This window comes from Galeopterus variegatus, unplaced genomic scaffold (genome assembly GCF_000696425.1).
Source record: "Galeopterus variegatus unplaced genomic scaffold, G_variegatus-3.0.2 Scaffold1344, whole genome shotgun sequence".
NCBI classification, from domain to species: domain Eukaryota; kingdom Metazoa; phylum Chordata; class Mammalia; order Dermoptera; family Cynocephalidae; genus Galeopterus; species Galeopterus variegatus.
In genome coordinates, this window is record NW_007727455.1 from 230,325 (window position 1) to 244,866 (window position 14,542).

The 14,542-nt window shown below is 56.9% G+C and overlaps 1 protein-coding gene across 3 annotated transcripts in view; it reads right to left on the reverse strand.

The window, feature by feature from the left end:
• The window catches only part of WIZ (widely interspaced zinc finger motifs), a 24,798-nt gene extending 11,493 nt beyond the window's left edge, over positions 1–13,305 (reverse strand). For 2 of the 3 annotated variants that reach the window (XM_008576395.1, XM_008576393.1), the window contains exons 1-2: positions 13,051–13,305; positions 2,616–2,939 (exon numbers count right to left, since the gene is read on the reverse strand). In XM_008576395.1, the coding sequence (XP_008574617.1) occupies positions 2,616–2,939; positions 13,051–13,255 (529 nt within the window). In that variant the 5' untranslated portion in view covers positions 13,256–13,305. Of the gene's footprint in view, positions 1–2,615; positions 2,940–4,174; positions 5,871–13,050 lie in introns of those variants that run through there. The other variant, XM_008576392.1, reaches the window with a different exon arrangement.
• Positions 13,306–14,542: the final 1,237 nt, after the last annotated feature.

The following is a 14,542-nucleotide window of genomic DNA, read 5'->3' on the forward strand; positions in this document are numbered from 1 at the left end:
CCGCCCCACCCTTCGGGGCGCGCCCAGGCTGGCCTGCCGAGCGCCGAGGGCCACAAGCGAAACGCGCGTCCAGGTCCCGCGGGCTGGCGGCTGCAGCCTTGGGGAACCGCCCGCGCTCCCCGACTCGCGGATGCATGCATGCACGCAGTGCGCCGAGCGGCCTCCAGCTGCTGCCCCCGCCCGGGCCCGGGACATCCTCACAGCTAGGACAGGAATCCTCCAGCCACACGCATCCACCTTAACAGCATCCCAACTCCTAGAGCCCCGACGGGAGGAGCTAGGACCTGCCCTGGGACTCTGCCCCATTCCCTTTCCTGGAGGTCTCTCCCTCCGGGTCGGGGATCCTGGAAGACACCTGGTCCCAACCACTAGGATCCCCCCAACATCATCCTGGTATCCAGCTATCTCCCGATGTTGCTGTCCCCCAGTCCTAGGGAACCCCCAAATGGCCGGTACCACATTTCAAGCACCGCTCTTTTCTCACTCCCCAACGCCAAACCAGTTGTCCCCAACTGTTCCTTGACAGCGTGGGTGGGGCCAGAGTGTGACCGTTGCCCCCCCCCCCAGCCTGGCCCCCGCCCCCGCCGGTCCCCTTGGGGAGGCGGGAGAGGCTTCTAAGGAAAGCCATGCAGGGCCAGTGCCCAGACCTATCCCTAATCTTGGACATCTTCACTCAAGGCAAGGCTTCCAGGATCTTCCTAACCACTCCCTAATCCCCCCAGCTCCAGTCCTTTCACTGTTCACTGAAAGCCTGGTCACAGCTCTCCCTTCCAAGGACAGGCCAGGGAAGTGCCAAATTCCTCACACTCCAGTGGCTTGGTCACACTGAGCACATGCTCCTATCCTTGGAGTGCCAGGTAAGGGGTATGAACCTGACATGCAGGCCTCTGCCAGGATGACAGAGAAGGAAGGAGGCAGGACCAGAGCCTACAAACTGCCTCTTGCACCCCTAGCCATCCTCAGAGCCAGCTTCGCCTCCCAGCCACCCCTGAGATACTAAAAAACCAAGCCAAGCAGGTGAACTGAAGACCTAGGGGTCAGCCTTCAGCAGAGGCAAGAAGCCTGAGGTCACATCCCCACTCAGCTTATCCCTAAGGCATGATCTTAACCAGCCACTATCTTCTCTGTGCCTCAGTCTCCTCCACATATAAGGGAGGCAGCTTAGACAGCCCCACCCTTCCCTTTGCAGATTCCCAGGTGCCCTTCAGCGGGCTTGCAGATGAGTCCAGCTAAGCCCAGAGTACAGATCTAGGTACGACCCTAGAAGCTGAAAACAGCCCCAGGATAATTCCCCGTTTAGACACCCCCCATTCCTCAATACCCGCTACTCCTTACAGCTGAGTTCTCTGCCTTGTTTTTTTTTTTTTTTTTTTTTTTTTTTTTTTTGTCTTTTTCCGTGTTCGGCAACACTCAGTGTCGCCCCCGTACTGGACCAGGACCAGCAACGGGATTGCAACCCTCGGTGTTGCCCCCGCGCCTCGCTCAGCCAGTGAGCGGGAACCGGTCTGTATGTGGGATCTGAGCCCTCGGGCGGGAGCGCCGCCGCGCTTCCCAAGCCGCGCACTACAGCAGTGGGCCACCGGGCCGGCCCTCTCTGCCTTGTTAAGGCTCCTGCAAAGTCAGGCATTGCAAGGCTGGTTCCTTCACTTCTCCCCTCCCTCTGTGGTGCCCAGCCTTGGGCTTGTTCACCAAATATTACTGCTGGATTTTGCAAGCAATCCTCTACTGAAGACACCATCAGCTCAAATGTCCAGCTTTGCCACTGTGTGGCTTCGGCAAAGCAGATGACCCACAGTTTCCTTATCTGTAAAATGGGAACACACCATCCTTATTCCCACAGACTTATTCTGAGGCTTAAATGAGATGATACAGATGGAAACTATAGCACATAGCTAGTGCTCAATTATGGGAGGGGTTTATCAGTGCTGCTGGACAAAGCAGGCATTGGTTGAAAATCTAGACTCTAGATCGGCACTGTCCAATACGATCGCCACTAGCCTTATACGAGCCACATGTCAAGTGCTCAACAGCCACACGTGGCCTGTAGTAACCCTATAGAACAGCAGGGATATCTAGAAAATATTTCCATCATCTCAGAAAGCTCGATCTTGACAGTGCTGCTCAAGATAGAAGATGTCATTAAGAGCAAGAAATCTGGAAACTGACTGCCTGGTTTCCAACTCTCAGCTACACCCTTCCAGCTGTGTGACCTCGGGCAAGTTAATTAAGCTCTCTGTGCCTCAGTCTCCGCATCTGTAAAATGGGGATAACAACCACCTCATAGGGTTGTTGTGAGGATGTAAATGAGTTCATGTTCCTAAATTCTTAGAACAATGTCTGGCTCCTAGTAAGAGCTCAATAAGCATTTGTTAAAATCACTGTCAGGAAGGGCAGGAAGAAACTAGATCCAGAATGAGCCCTGGCCAGCCCGTAAGGTGAAACAGAAATGACTCCTAAGGGGCAGGGTGCTTGTGAGGATAGTTGTCAACATACTTCATAGAGTGACTCGAAACACTTCCAGGAAAGCAGAGTGGCTGCCCCTACTGCCACTCCTCCATCCCTCTGGGCCCCTGGGAAGGGTCAGGGCTCCAGCCCAGCCTGCCCCCTCCCCTTACCATCTCCGTAGGCCGGCCCAGGGTCCTCAGCCCAGGTGGGTGGGAAGGGTACTGTGAGAGGTAAGCGGGGCCGGCGGGAGGTCAGGAAGCTGCCAGTTGGACCCCCAGGCTCGTGGCCCAGGGGGCTGGGAGGCCGCTCAGCGGCTGAGGTGGCCAGCAGCTCCTGCAGGATGTTGATGGGTGAGACGGTGAGCTCCCAGTTGGTGATGCCGAAGTCACGCAAATGGGCCCGGGCATGGCTGGAGAGGCCCGCCCGTGTGTCGAACCCGGCCCCGCAGAAGTCACAGCGCATCAGGCTGAAGGTGCCTGGGTCGAAGTTCGCCACTGTGGAGAGAGGACATGGACTGCCTGGGCTGGAGGTGGAGCAACTTCTCAGTCTCAAGCCCTCCCAGATCCCAGGGCTTCTCGCCCTCTGCAGATGGACTGCCTTCCTTCCGATTTGCCAAACCTTTTGTTCCTGCCTGCTGCCTGCCCCTTGGCTCTCAGCTTATGGGACCCCTGCCCCTCACCACTCCAGGAAGCCTGACTCCCAGTTCTCCCCTTGCACATCTGGCAGCGTCAGGGGCCTTTCCCTCAGAAGCACTTCTCTAGTTGCAGATTTGCAATCACTTGGGTGAATATTCAGTGAACACCTTTCTCATATCTTTTTTTTTTTTTTTTTGGTGGCTGATCAGTATGGGGATCAAACCCTGGACCTTGGCATTATCGACACCATGTTCTAACCACCTGAGCTAACTGGCCAGCCCTTCTCATGTCGGTTTTTGCTCACCACCACCCTATTGCTGTAAATTAAATATTTGTTTGATGAAGAAATGGACAAATGGACATGACACCCTCCTCTGGGGGCTTTCTCTGAGCCCTCAAAGTGGAGTCCCACATCTCTCAGCTTCCCCAGCCTCATGGTCCTCCAACTTTTCCCATCATAGCCCCGTCATCCCACGTCATAACCGACTGGTTTCCTGGCTGTCCACTCTTTGCCCCTCACCCCGAACACATACATATTCTCTCTCTCTCTCTCTCACTCAGACACCACACCAGCACCTCCCCAGTGGGCTCCATGTCTCCCAACATCAGAACCACTCAGGGCACTCCTGTTGGAGACAGACCTCCAGAACCAGAACCTTGTTGCATGCGAATCTGCAGACCTCATAGGCAGCCCCAGGGAGTTCTGAAGGCTGCCAGGAGTCCAACCACTCCTGGACTACGCCATGAACTCCAAGAGAACAAGAACTGCTGTTTTGTTCACTACTGTGCCCCCAAGTGCCCAGAACAGAGGGGATTCTGCTCAATACATATTTGTCAAATGAAGTTCTCTGCCTGGGCTGACTCCTCTGCCCATACTCCTTCCTCCAGCTCCTACTGTAATGGCCAAGGCATTGGGGCATCCCCACACTTCCACCTTGGCTCCCAGGTCTCTAAGGAGGAGAGGCCCCAATTTCACCCTGCTTGGTGCTAAGGGAGGGTTTAGAGTCAGGGTGGATTGTTTTAGAATTCGGCTGCCCAGCTGTGTGTCTCCCAGACCTTGGAGGGAGGTGGGTGCCGAAGAGAAACCACCCTACCTTTTTTCTTCTTCTTCTGGAAGGAGAACCTGCGCTCGATGGCCTTCACCTCCTCAGCAGAGATGAAATGCCGCACATTGTAGCTGACGCCCACACGGTTCAGGTGGCCCCGCACGTGGTTGGCCAAGCCGATACCATTGTGGAAGCGATCTGGGCAGTAGGGGCATTTCCGCTCCTCGTGCTTCAGTGCCATGGCCGGGTCCCCATCCAGGAGTGTGTCCAGGAGCAGGAAGTCCAGGGGGTGGGCACCCCCCAGCCCCAGCTCCTCCGGCTGCAGCCTCGGGGGTACCCTGGCCGCCGCTGCCATGACCTGTGGCCCAAGTTTCACCACAAGCACTATGGGCACCATCCCTCGGAGCTGCTGCTGCTGTGCCTGTGAGGCCTCAGTGGCCTGCAGGGCTTCTCGGAAAGTCCGCTTTAGCTCTAGGGCCGGCTGTGGGATGAGGCTGGGGGCAGCTGGGAGTGGAAAGATCCCATTTTCAGGGGAAAAATCCATTTCGGAGGTCAGTGCTACATCCACGTCATTGTCATCGTCCTCCTCTTCGCTCCAAGGGCGCCTCTGGTCCCCCAGGGCCTGCGGGTGGACGATGCTTTTGTTTCTGCTGAGCTGTAAGGAGTACGGGGCGGAGGCTAGTGGTGAGGGAAAGGCCAGCCTTCTGAGAGGCCTCTGGCCCGAGCCATGCGGGAGTGGCTTTGATGGGGGGAAATCCCTCATGCCCAGCTGCTGGCAGCCTGGGCCAAAGGCTAGGCCAAGGTTGTATCCAGCAGGGTTCTCCTGCCACGTGGGGGCCAAGAGTGGCTCAGCTTTGCCAAAGTAATCCACAGCGGCGTCAGGGAAGCAGGCGTAGGCATCCTGGCTGGTGCCCGGCTGGCTGGCTGGGTCTTCCTCGAAAGCCTCACCATCTTCCTCCCAGTGGGGATGGGCATGCACAAGTCTCACGTGCTCCCTGAGCAGGCTCTCGCTGGGTGCAGGGAAGCCACAGAAGAGGCAGGCACTGAGGCCCGAGGCGGCTCCGTAGGGCTGATAGATGAGGGTGCTGGCATCAGGGCCTGGGCTGCCAGCCCCACTGCCGCCCCCAAAAGGCTCCTTGACTGCCTGGCCCAGTGGCTCACGCACATGCAGCTTGGCATGCTGCACGAAGGCTCGGGAGGAATTGGTGCCAAAGACACACTCAGGGCACTGCAGCCGTGCCTCCCGGCCCTCGTCACCTGGAACTTGCTTCAGCTTCTGAATCTCCTCAATGATCTTCTTCCTGGAGGCCTGGTGCAGCTGCCGGTGCTGCTCGAGTGCAGCAGGGTCAGCGAAGGCCCAGCCACACTCGCTGCAGGCCAGTGGGGCCAAGTCAGCGGGTGGCTCCTGGCCTGGGGCTCGGCGGTGCTGGCTCATGTGCTCCAGGAGGTGCTCTTTCTGCTTGAAGTAGATGCTGCACTCGATGCACGGGAACACGGCCGGCTCTTCGTCCTCATCCTCGTCCGGGCTGGCCACCCCTGCAGCCACCTCGTCCAGCAGCTCACACAGGTAGGGCCTGGTCCGGATGGGGGACAGCAGTGGCTGCAGCCGCTCCACAGACGCCTCTGAGTTCACCGTCCAGGTCTGCGTGGCCACTTCCGAGGCTGACATGGGCAGGACCCACTCAGATGGCTGGGCCAGCCCCTCGAGGTCCTCCGGGTCCTCCTGAGCATCCATTACTGCCATGTCCAATGTCTTAGGGGGGTCTTCCACCGGCAAGAACACCCTCCTGAAGGAGGGGGGAGGCAGGTCCATGTGCAGCCCTGTGTCCTGGGGGGGGACCTGCTCATCCTCATCTCTGAGCCAGGCGAATCTGCGGCGGCCCCGGGGGGCCTTCTCCAAGAGCTTGGGTTCACTCTGGTGGTGCAGGAACCTTCTAGAGCCCTCAAGCTCAGCACGGGGTTTCATGGTTCTCACAATGACTGAGTCCTTGAAACTTCGCTCAGATAGGATGCCCTCCCCGGCCTCCTGGACTATGGGGTGCTCCCACAGACCCTGGCCATCAGGCGGGCCAGGGAAGTGGCCCAGGAGATGGGGTGGTGGGGAGCCTGGCCGGAAGTCCAGGCTGCCTCCATCCCAGCAGCTGCAAGGAAGTGCCAATGGGGATAGGTTAGCCATGGGCCTCAGTGTCCCTTTCTAGTGTGGTGTTGGAAATCCTCCCAGGCTGTTTGAGGCAGGCCTCAGAGATACAGCGTGAGGGTGACCTCAGAGGAGCCAGGAGTATGGGGGTGGAGTGGGGAGGTGGGAGGAGTCCACATGGGCCCTTCCAGAACTGTTGGGTCAAAAGCCAGGTTCAACTCTTAGGATGCACCTGTTCATACAGCCCAGCTCCACTGCATCAGGGGGAATGTGTGGAGACCACACTTGGAGCTACATGGGGATAGGGCCACCTCTAAGGAGTGTCCCCAAGTCTGGTGGCACAGTCAACTCTCATCTCTCCCCCAGGAGGACCCATGGCTCTGACCTGTGCTCCAGGCTGCTTCTGTCTTAGTCCTCCCCAAACTGGGGTGACTTAGTTAATTTAGTTTCATCTTTCCCCCAATTTAGTGAAAGCTAATTTTGTGGCAGAACAGTCAGAAGGATGCACCTTTTCTCTGCATCTCCCCTCCTGGAGGGGCAGAGTCAGGAGTGATTAAAGGTCCCCACTCAGCCTCTGGCCCTAATGAGCCCGGACTTCTCAGGTGGGGGATGGAGATGGGGTGGGGCTGGAGAGGCAAGGCAGCCTCTCTGGGCCTCAGTTTTCCAATTCTAAAAATGGGGACGTTTGCCAGGACCCAGGAACCTCCTCATCCTTATACAATGTCTAAGGAGCTTTCTCACAGGCGCAATCAATGAAAACTTCACCCATGGCAGGTGCTTATTTAAATGCTCACAACCACAACCTTTCAAATGGGGATCTTGATCCCACGAGACATAGGGTGAAGATGACACAACTCGATGCTGGAGAAATGCTTTGCTTCACCTGATACCTGGCTCCTGGTAAGCCCGTGACCAATGTGGGTGCTTGTCATGACTGTTCCTGATTGATACTCCCTTCATTTTCAAGATCCTGCCTCTATGAGGGAGTATCGATCATACTCATGGAACAGATGAGGAAACGGGTTCTATCCAGATGTTGAGTGGAGACCACAGGGTCACCTCTCTAAGCCCCATCAGTGACATGCACTACTAATTAGACCATCCTCCAGGGCTGAGGCAAAGATTCAGTGGGGTAAACACGTGCTGAGAGCCTAGCACATAGCAGCTATTATTAATTGTGAGTTTATTAGTCCCGATAAGATTATTATTACATATTGGCACCTGCCATGCTGTTTAATAAAGTATAGTGTCTATCAGCATTGCTGTGGATTCCTGCTCTTGCCCAATGCCCCTTGGATCCTCAAGGCAAATTCGTGAGATGCATCTTATGGACTCCATTTTGCAGATGAGAAAACTGAGGCTAAGAGAGGCCTAGCGTCATTCTAAAGGTCACCTGGCAGAGAGACAGGACTCCAAAGGTGTGACCTCCAGGCTCTTGCCCCTCTGGCTCTGCTCCTGGCAGGGATAATGAGAGTTGACTGCCTGTGTTCATCCCAGACCTCCCCCCACCCCCAGCACACACCCAGGGACTTGCCTGCCGGGAGCTGCTGCCTCCTCCTGCCTGGCCTCCTGATTCCCTCCTGTTCCCTTCTCCTTCCCCAGGGGCTTCTCTTGGGCCTAGGCACATCCTGCTTGCCCCCCTGCCCTCCCTAAGGTCAGGGCCAGCATGGCACTCACCAGCTGCTGATCCGATGGGTGGCGGAGGTGGCACGGGGGAGGGCTTCGCTGAGGCCGGGATGGGGCTGCCCGTCTGCAACAGAGAGGGGAGACCCTGAGGGACTGGGGTCCCCCTGGCTGGGGCCCTCCGCACCCCAGCTCCAGGAGCCCTGCCGGGCGCCTTGGAAGGGCCCTGTTGGCTCCCAAACCCTCTCCCTGAGAGGCCTTTGGCCTCTTCATTCCTGAGCCCTGAAAGGGGTTTCTTTGGAGGAGTCCCTTTAGCTCTCCTGGGGGACCCCAGGGGCCTGCTGCCTTCCAAGCCTCCTCTCTTTTCCCCCACCAGGGGCAGCTGGGGCAATTTTTTTTAAAACTCACACCCTGGTTAAAAAAAAAACTCACCTGGCTTTTCATTATACCTACAATAAAAGCCAGATTTTACAAGGCCCTATGAGATCGGACCTCTACTGACCTCTCCAACCTCACCTCCCTCTCTTGGCCCCTCACTGCCTCCACCCTGACTGCATGCACCTCTTCATGAAGTCTCATGCCCACCTAAGTCTTTCCAACCTTAGGGCCTTTGTACTTGCTACTTTCTTTGCCCAGAGCACCCTTCCCTGGCCACCTACTCAAGTGAGCCCCTATGATTTCCTCTGTCAGTACCTGTTTCATGTCTTCCTTAGCACTCCCTGAAGTTGCCTGGCTCTTTCTCTAGATGACTGCTTGTCTAGGTCCCTTGCTAGCAGGGACTTTGTCAGCCTCATTCACTGCAGCATCCCAGTGTCCGGCATTCAGCAAGTGCTCAACAAATACTTGCCAGCTAGCTTCCAGGCCTAAGTCATAGAATGGGATCCCCTCCCGGGATACCCCCTCCCCCAACACAGATAGAGCCAACTCTCCATTATCTGCCTGTGGAGCCAGTGCCTGGAGTGAATACAGGAATCCTGGCCTGCGTGTCTCCTGCCTGCCACACTTGCCTGACGCGGGTGAGCATGCCAATCGGGGAGCAGGCCAGTTGCCTCAGCCAAGGTTAACACGCTGGGGGAACTTGTGCCCCGTCCAGAGCCCAACAGATGCAATTGCTGGATTAGCCTCAATTTGAGGATGGTCCAGAATCACAGCCAAGGCTGGGGCTAATTTTGTTTCCAATCCCCCACCATCCAATTTGCCCAGGAAATTGAGAGCTGACTGTCAGGAGTTAAGGAATGAAAACGGGATGGGAGGTGGTTAGAAAGGTGTGGTTGCTGCCTGAGGGTCTTTCTGCTGAGCTTGACAAAAGGCCTGTGACTGTTGCCTGGCCGCTGGAAGGTGAAGATCAGGGTGAAAATTTGCACTGTCTAGATAGAGCAATTTCTCAACCTTGGCACTACTGACATTAGAGCCGGATCATTCTCTATGGTGGGGGCTGTCCTGGGCATTGTAGGGTGTTGAGCAGCATCCCTGGCTTCGACCCACCAGATGCCAGTCCCTCCACACCCCATGGTCATGACAACCAAAAATGTTTCCAGGCATTACAAAAGTGTCCCCTGGGGCACAGAACTGCACCCATTTGAGAACTGATGGAGAGCAGGCCATGCTTGAGTGCAAGGGCTGGTATTAGGGTGGGGTGTTGGAGAAGGCAAGAGAGTTGGGGAAGTAAGGCCTGAACCAGCCAAGGGAGTGAGACCCCAGGAAACAGGGTCTCTTGAGAACACTCGAGTCAGAGATGCAAACCTCTCAGGAGAGAGCAACTGGTTCGCTGGTGACCAGCCCCAGCACAGCCTAGAGGTTTGGGTTGGAGGGACCCCAGCCTTCTGCTTCTGAGATTCTGGAAGCCCGAGCTCTCGAGATTCTGGGCACCCCAGATTTGACGATTCTGCAGTTGCTGTTGTCTAAGAATTCCACGAGCCAGGGGGCCTCATTGGCCTCTTTGTCTGAGCAGCTCCAGCGAGGCTCCTATTTTTAGTGGCAGCGACTTCAGAGGAAGCAGGCCAAACTGGGACCCGTCCATGTCCAAGATACTTTGGGGGTGAGGGGTTTGCCTCCACAGCCAATGGGGATCCAAAGTCCCTATGGTTCAGACGAAGTGCCCGGGACACAGCCTTTATCTGGGGTTCCTGAGAGGGTCTGTAAACGGTGGCAGCAAGGGGTGTTCGTGAGCCTTGAACCCAAAGCCTGGCAACCTGATAGAATGGCCAAGAACCTAGACTTTGGAGCCAGATGGATCTGAGTTCAAGACCTGAAGGGCCTGACTTTTCTGCTCCGAGCCTCTGTTTTCTCCTCTGTACGATGAGGACAGACACTGACCCAGTCTTGCAGGACCAGCAATGGGTGCCAATGAGATCACAGTAAATGTTCGATCCAGAGAAGTGGCGGTGGAGGGAGAGAAGGGTGGTGAGAGCCTTGGGGAGGTCATGGCTGGCTCAGTGTCATCCCAGAGTGGACGCTGGAGGCTGGTTCCAGGAGCCTCAGGCCCCCTAATTCCATGTTCTGATTTCCTCCCTAGCCTGGGGCCCCCCAAGGGCAGAAATGATGTGTGGTTTGTCCCTGGGTCCCCTGTCCCCAACACAATGGCAGGCACGCACCAGACTCTTTATCGATCCATGCAGAATATCTCAGCCCCACTGAGCCTTTGCAGCACCTGGAAGGCCCAACCAGAGACGCATCTTGGGCAGGGGCTGCAGGGAGGTGTGGGGGTTCCAGGCCAGAAGCCATAATGGAGGACAGAGGAAACACTGGACACATCCGTGTCCAAGCAGAGAACTTTGGAGGTGGCTGCTTCACAGTGTCCTTGGGGGGCTCCAGGGGCTGAGTGGGGATAAGGGAGGGCCCCAGCTTTGGGGTGTAATGGCAACCCCGGAGGCTGTTCCTATTTATAGACATCACAAGACTCCTAGAGGTCCGTGTCCAAGCAGAGAACTTTGGAGGTGGCTGCTTCACAGTGTCCTTGGGGGGCTCCAGGGGCTGAGTGGGGATAAGGGAGGGCCCCAGCCTTGGGGTGTAATGGCAACCCCGGAGGCTGTTCCTATTTATAGACATCACAAGACTCCTAGAGCAGGTGCCCACATCAGGGAAGGGAGGGGGTCGAGCAGGATGATTGGGCAACAGGAGAGACGCGGTGTCCCAAGCCCAGGCCCTGCTCCAACCTCCAGGCCATGACCCCACTCCAAGTCAAGCCACCCCACCCCTGCCCCCATATACTCAGGGAAACTGTTAAGGGTGGGCCTGGCCCCCCTCAACAGCCACATCCCCCTCCTCCCCAGGATGTAAAACAGGTGCATGCAAGAGACCCTGGTTGATTCCACATGGGGATTAAGGACACACCTACCTAGCTTCCCCATCTCTCCAGACCTGCCAGATAAAGAAGAAATGACCAATCCCTTGGAACCAGACCTAGAGAGGACCCTGGGGACCTCAGAGGCTGTACAGTTGGACTCCCATAAAGTTGAGGTTCTGGCCCTGCCCTGGCCAGCTGTGCAACCTGGGATAAGGTCCTGCCTCTCTCTGAGCCTGAGTTTGGTGGAAGAGAATCCTAAGGTGCCCTGAGTGCTGATACTCTGGTATTGGGCTAACCCTTTGCCCTTAGGGGTCTCACCTGGCCATCCCCCTGCCTGACACCTGCAGGTGCCACCAGTTACCTCCAAGTCTATGCATGTGCAGAGCCCCCTGCCTAGACACCCCTTGTCCCTTTTGTCTGACTCACTGTCCCTCATCCTCCTTCCTTCACTTTCTCCAGGACTCCTGGACACCACCCAGGTTGGGCCAGGTGCTTTCCCATCACAGCCCCTGTGACTGTGTCATAACATCTGGCAGCATGTCTGTTTCCCCTGCCCCAGATGATGGGGTCCATGACAGCAAGGGACGGTGTGTACTTGGTCACTGCTGTGCCCCAGTGCCTGGCTCCAGAAGGTGTTTATAAATATCTGAGCATCATGAGTGTGCTGAAGTGGTCAGCAGGGGCAGGTCAAGGATCCACAAGGATGCAGCATGGTGGTTAAGGGTTACTGCCTGGCTGTGTAACCCTGGGCAACCTCACCCCTCAGGGTCTCAGTTTCCCCATCTCTAATATAGGATAATAATAACTGAGGCTACCCCACAGGGTTCTTCTGAGAATGACATTAGAAGATTACACAAGGGCTTGGCATGTAGAAAATCCCTGATGAGGTGCTTGGAGGTTCCTGGAAACCAAAGCCTTTGGGGCAGGCTGAGGAGATGAAGGGAGAGGTCTGATGCATCCGACCCCTACCCCTAGCCATGCGAGGCTCCTGCCTGGTCCTTGAGCACGCCAGGTCCCTTCTCACCACAGGGCCTTTGCACTCACAGTCCCCATGCCTGGCATGCCCTTCCCACCATTTATTTCAGGTTCCATTCAAATGCCACCCTCTCAGGCAGGCTTTCCCAGGTCCCCCAGGCACAACCCTGGCATTCTGTTTAATACCTTCACAGCATCTATCACTACCTGCTCTTATGATATTTCTTTCCTTGCTTGTTGTCTGTCTCCCCTATTAGAATGTCAGCCCCTTGAAGGCAGGAACTCTTGCCTCTTTTGTTTATAGCTGTATTCTCAGCACCTAGAACAGAGCCTGGCACATAGTAGGTGCTCGGTATTTAATGAATGAATAACAAATCTTAAGGTGGGGACGGTGTGAGATACCCTATTGCTGGGTAAACTGAGGCATGAAGAGGTGGCAAGCATCCCTGACTACCCAGTCTCACGCTAGCCACTAGAGGGCCCCAGCTGTTTTGGCCCATGGCTCAGTAGCAGGACTCACCAAGACCGCAAGAAGGAGCTGGGATAGACTGATGGGAGTGGTGTACACCTGGGGGACAAGTGGGCTGAGGCAGGAAGCTCAGGGTGCTGATATGGATATATCTGGACCCAATTAATGTGCTAAGAGGTGGGAGCCAGGCTGACCTGAGCAGGTCCCAGCTCCTTGCCACCCACTGGGGGGCCTTCGTCCTGTCACTGGCTCCCAGGGCATTTGTTTTCGCAAATGTAAAATGAGAAACTAAGCAGAGTACAGAAGAGAAGGTTCTGGAGCCAAGCAGAATCAGAATCCTAGCTCAGCCCCTGCTGGGCTGGGTGACTTTGCTCTTTCTGAGCCTTGGAGACCAGGGTAGATGCTCCCTTGGGCCCACAGGCCCACCCTCTTACCAGAAATGCCACCTCTGCCATCCAGAATGTCTCGGGGGCCCTCCTTGGTGACAGGCAAGTAACGGGTGGACCGGAAGATGCTACCTTCCCCCTCAGCAGCCTCGGCCCCACCCTCGATGTCCTCTCTTGGTGCTGGGCCAGGAAGTCTCTCTGGGCCTCGAGGACGATCTGGGGCAGCCAGGCCACCTGCCAGGGGCCCCTCCATGGATGCTCTGTGCTTGGCTCCACTCAGCTGCTGGGCTGGCTCAACAGGACATTGTGGGTCTGGAGGCAGAGAGAGAAAGGTGCTTAGGGGAGGTAGGAAAGGGACCCTGCCTCAGTTTCCCCTCCCTCAAAACCCCAGTCCTCACCCCCACACATGCTATCCCGTTGGTCCCCACCCTCTGCATGCCTCAGTCTCCCCATCGATAACTACTCTCTTCACACAGGTCCCGCCCTGCCTCAGTTTACTGCACTTTTTATACATGCATGCTTAGACACCTAGTTTCCTGCCATCATTAATCCCATCACTTTTCCCAGATGCCTGCCTTCACTCATGCACAGCTGCACTTTCCCCAGCTGTGCCCCCACTTCCAGCACATGCGCCTCCTATGGCTCAGCTTCAGTCCCAACCACTTCAGCACTCGTGTCCTATGCAGGTCTGTAGGCGGTCTCCAGTCGCCCCCCACACCCACCCCCATCACTACCCCTTCACTTTTCTCGCTCTGGCTGCCCATATCAATTAGTCCTGCACTTTTCCCACACTCCAACCCTTCCCCCACACAGGATCTTAGGGTTCCCCAGCATTAACCCCTTTACCCCCACACACTGCCTCAAGTGACCCCAGCATTAACCCTTCTGCTTCTTCCAACATTCTCTCTCATGCATACCCAGCTCGGGTTCCTCCATCACCCCTGCCCCCCACGACAAAGATTGCTCTAGTCCACAGGCGAAAGGGAACCATGGGGCTCCTGGTCCAGAAATGAAGACCCTGGGGAGGGAGAGTGTTCTCTCCACCTATAAATACCTTCAAGGTAACGACGAAAAGTGAAGGGCAGGAATGAGGCGCCCTCCCCAGGGAGATGGTGGGGAGGCCGGGCCCAGGCAACTGGGGCGGGGCCGGGGCTCCAGGCCTGGTTGCAGGCGCTGCCCTCGGGGCCCTGAGGACTCCCAGGGGGCCTGTCCGTGGGCTGGCAGTCTTGGCGAGGATCTCTGCCTAGGCCCAGAGGAAGCACCTGCGGGTGCCCACCGATCGGGCACTGCCCACGGTGAACCGGCGGGACCGCAACTTCGGAGCACTTTGGCAGCGTGGGGAGGGGGCTCCCGCCCGGACGCCCCCCAGGGTCGCAGAGGTTGGGGCTGCGCTGCGCCTGCTCACCCCTCGGGGGACCAGGGTCCTGGAGATGCGTCCTCCGCCCGTGCACCTCGGGGCGGGAGACCCCGCGGGACGCGCCGAGGTAGGGGGGACACCTGCCCCAAGACCCCCGCCCCTCCCCCCACCTGCGCGGCCCCG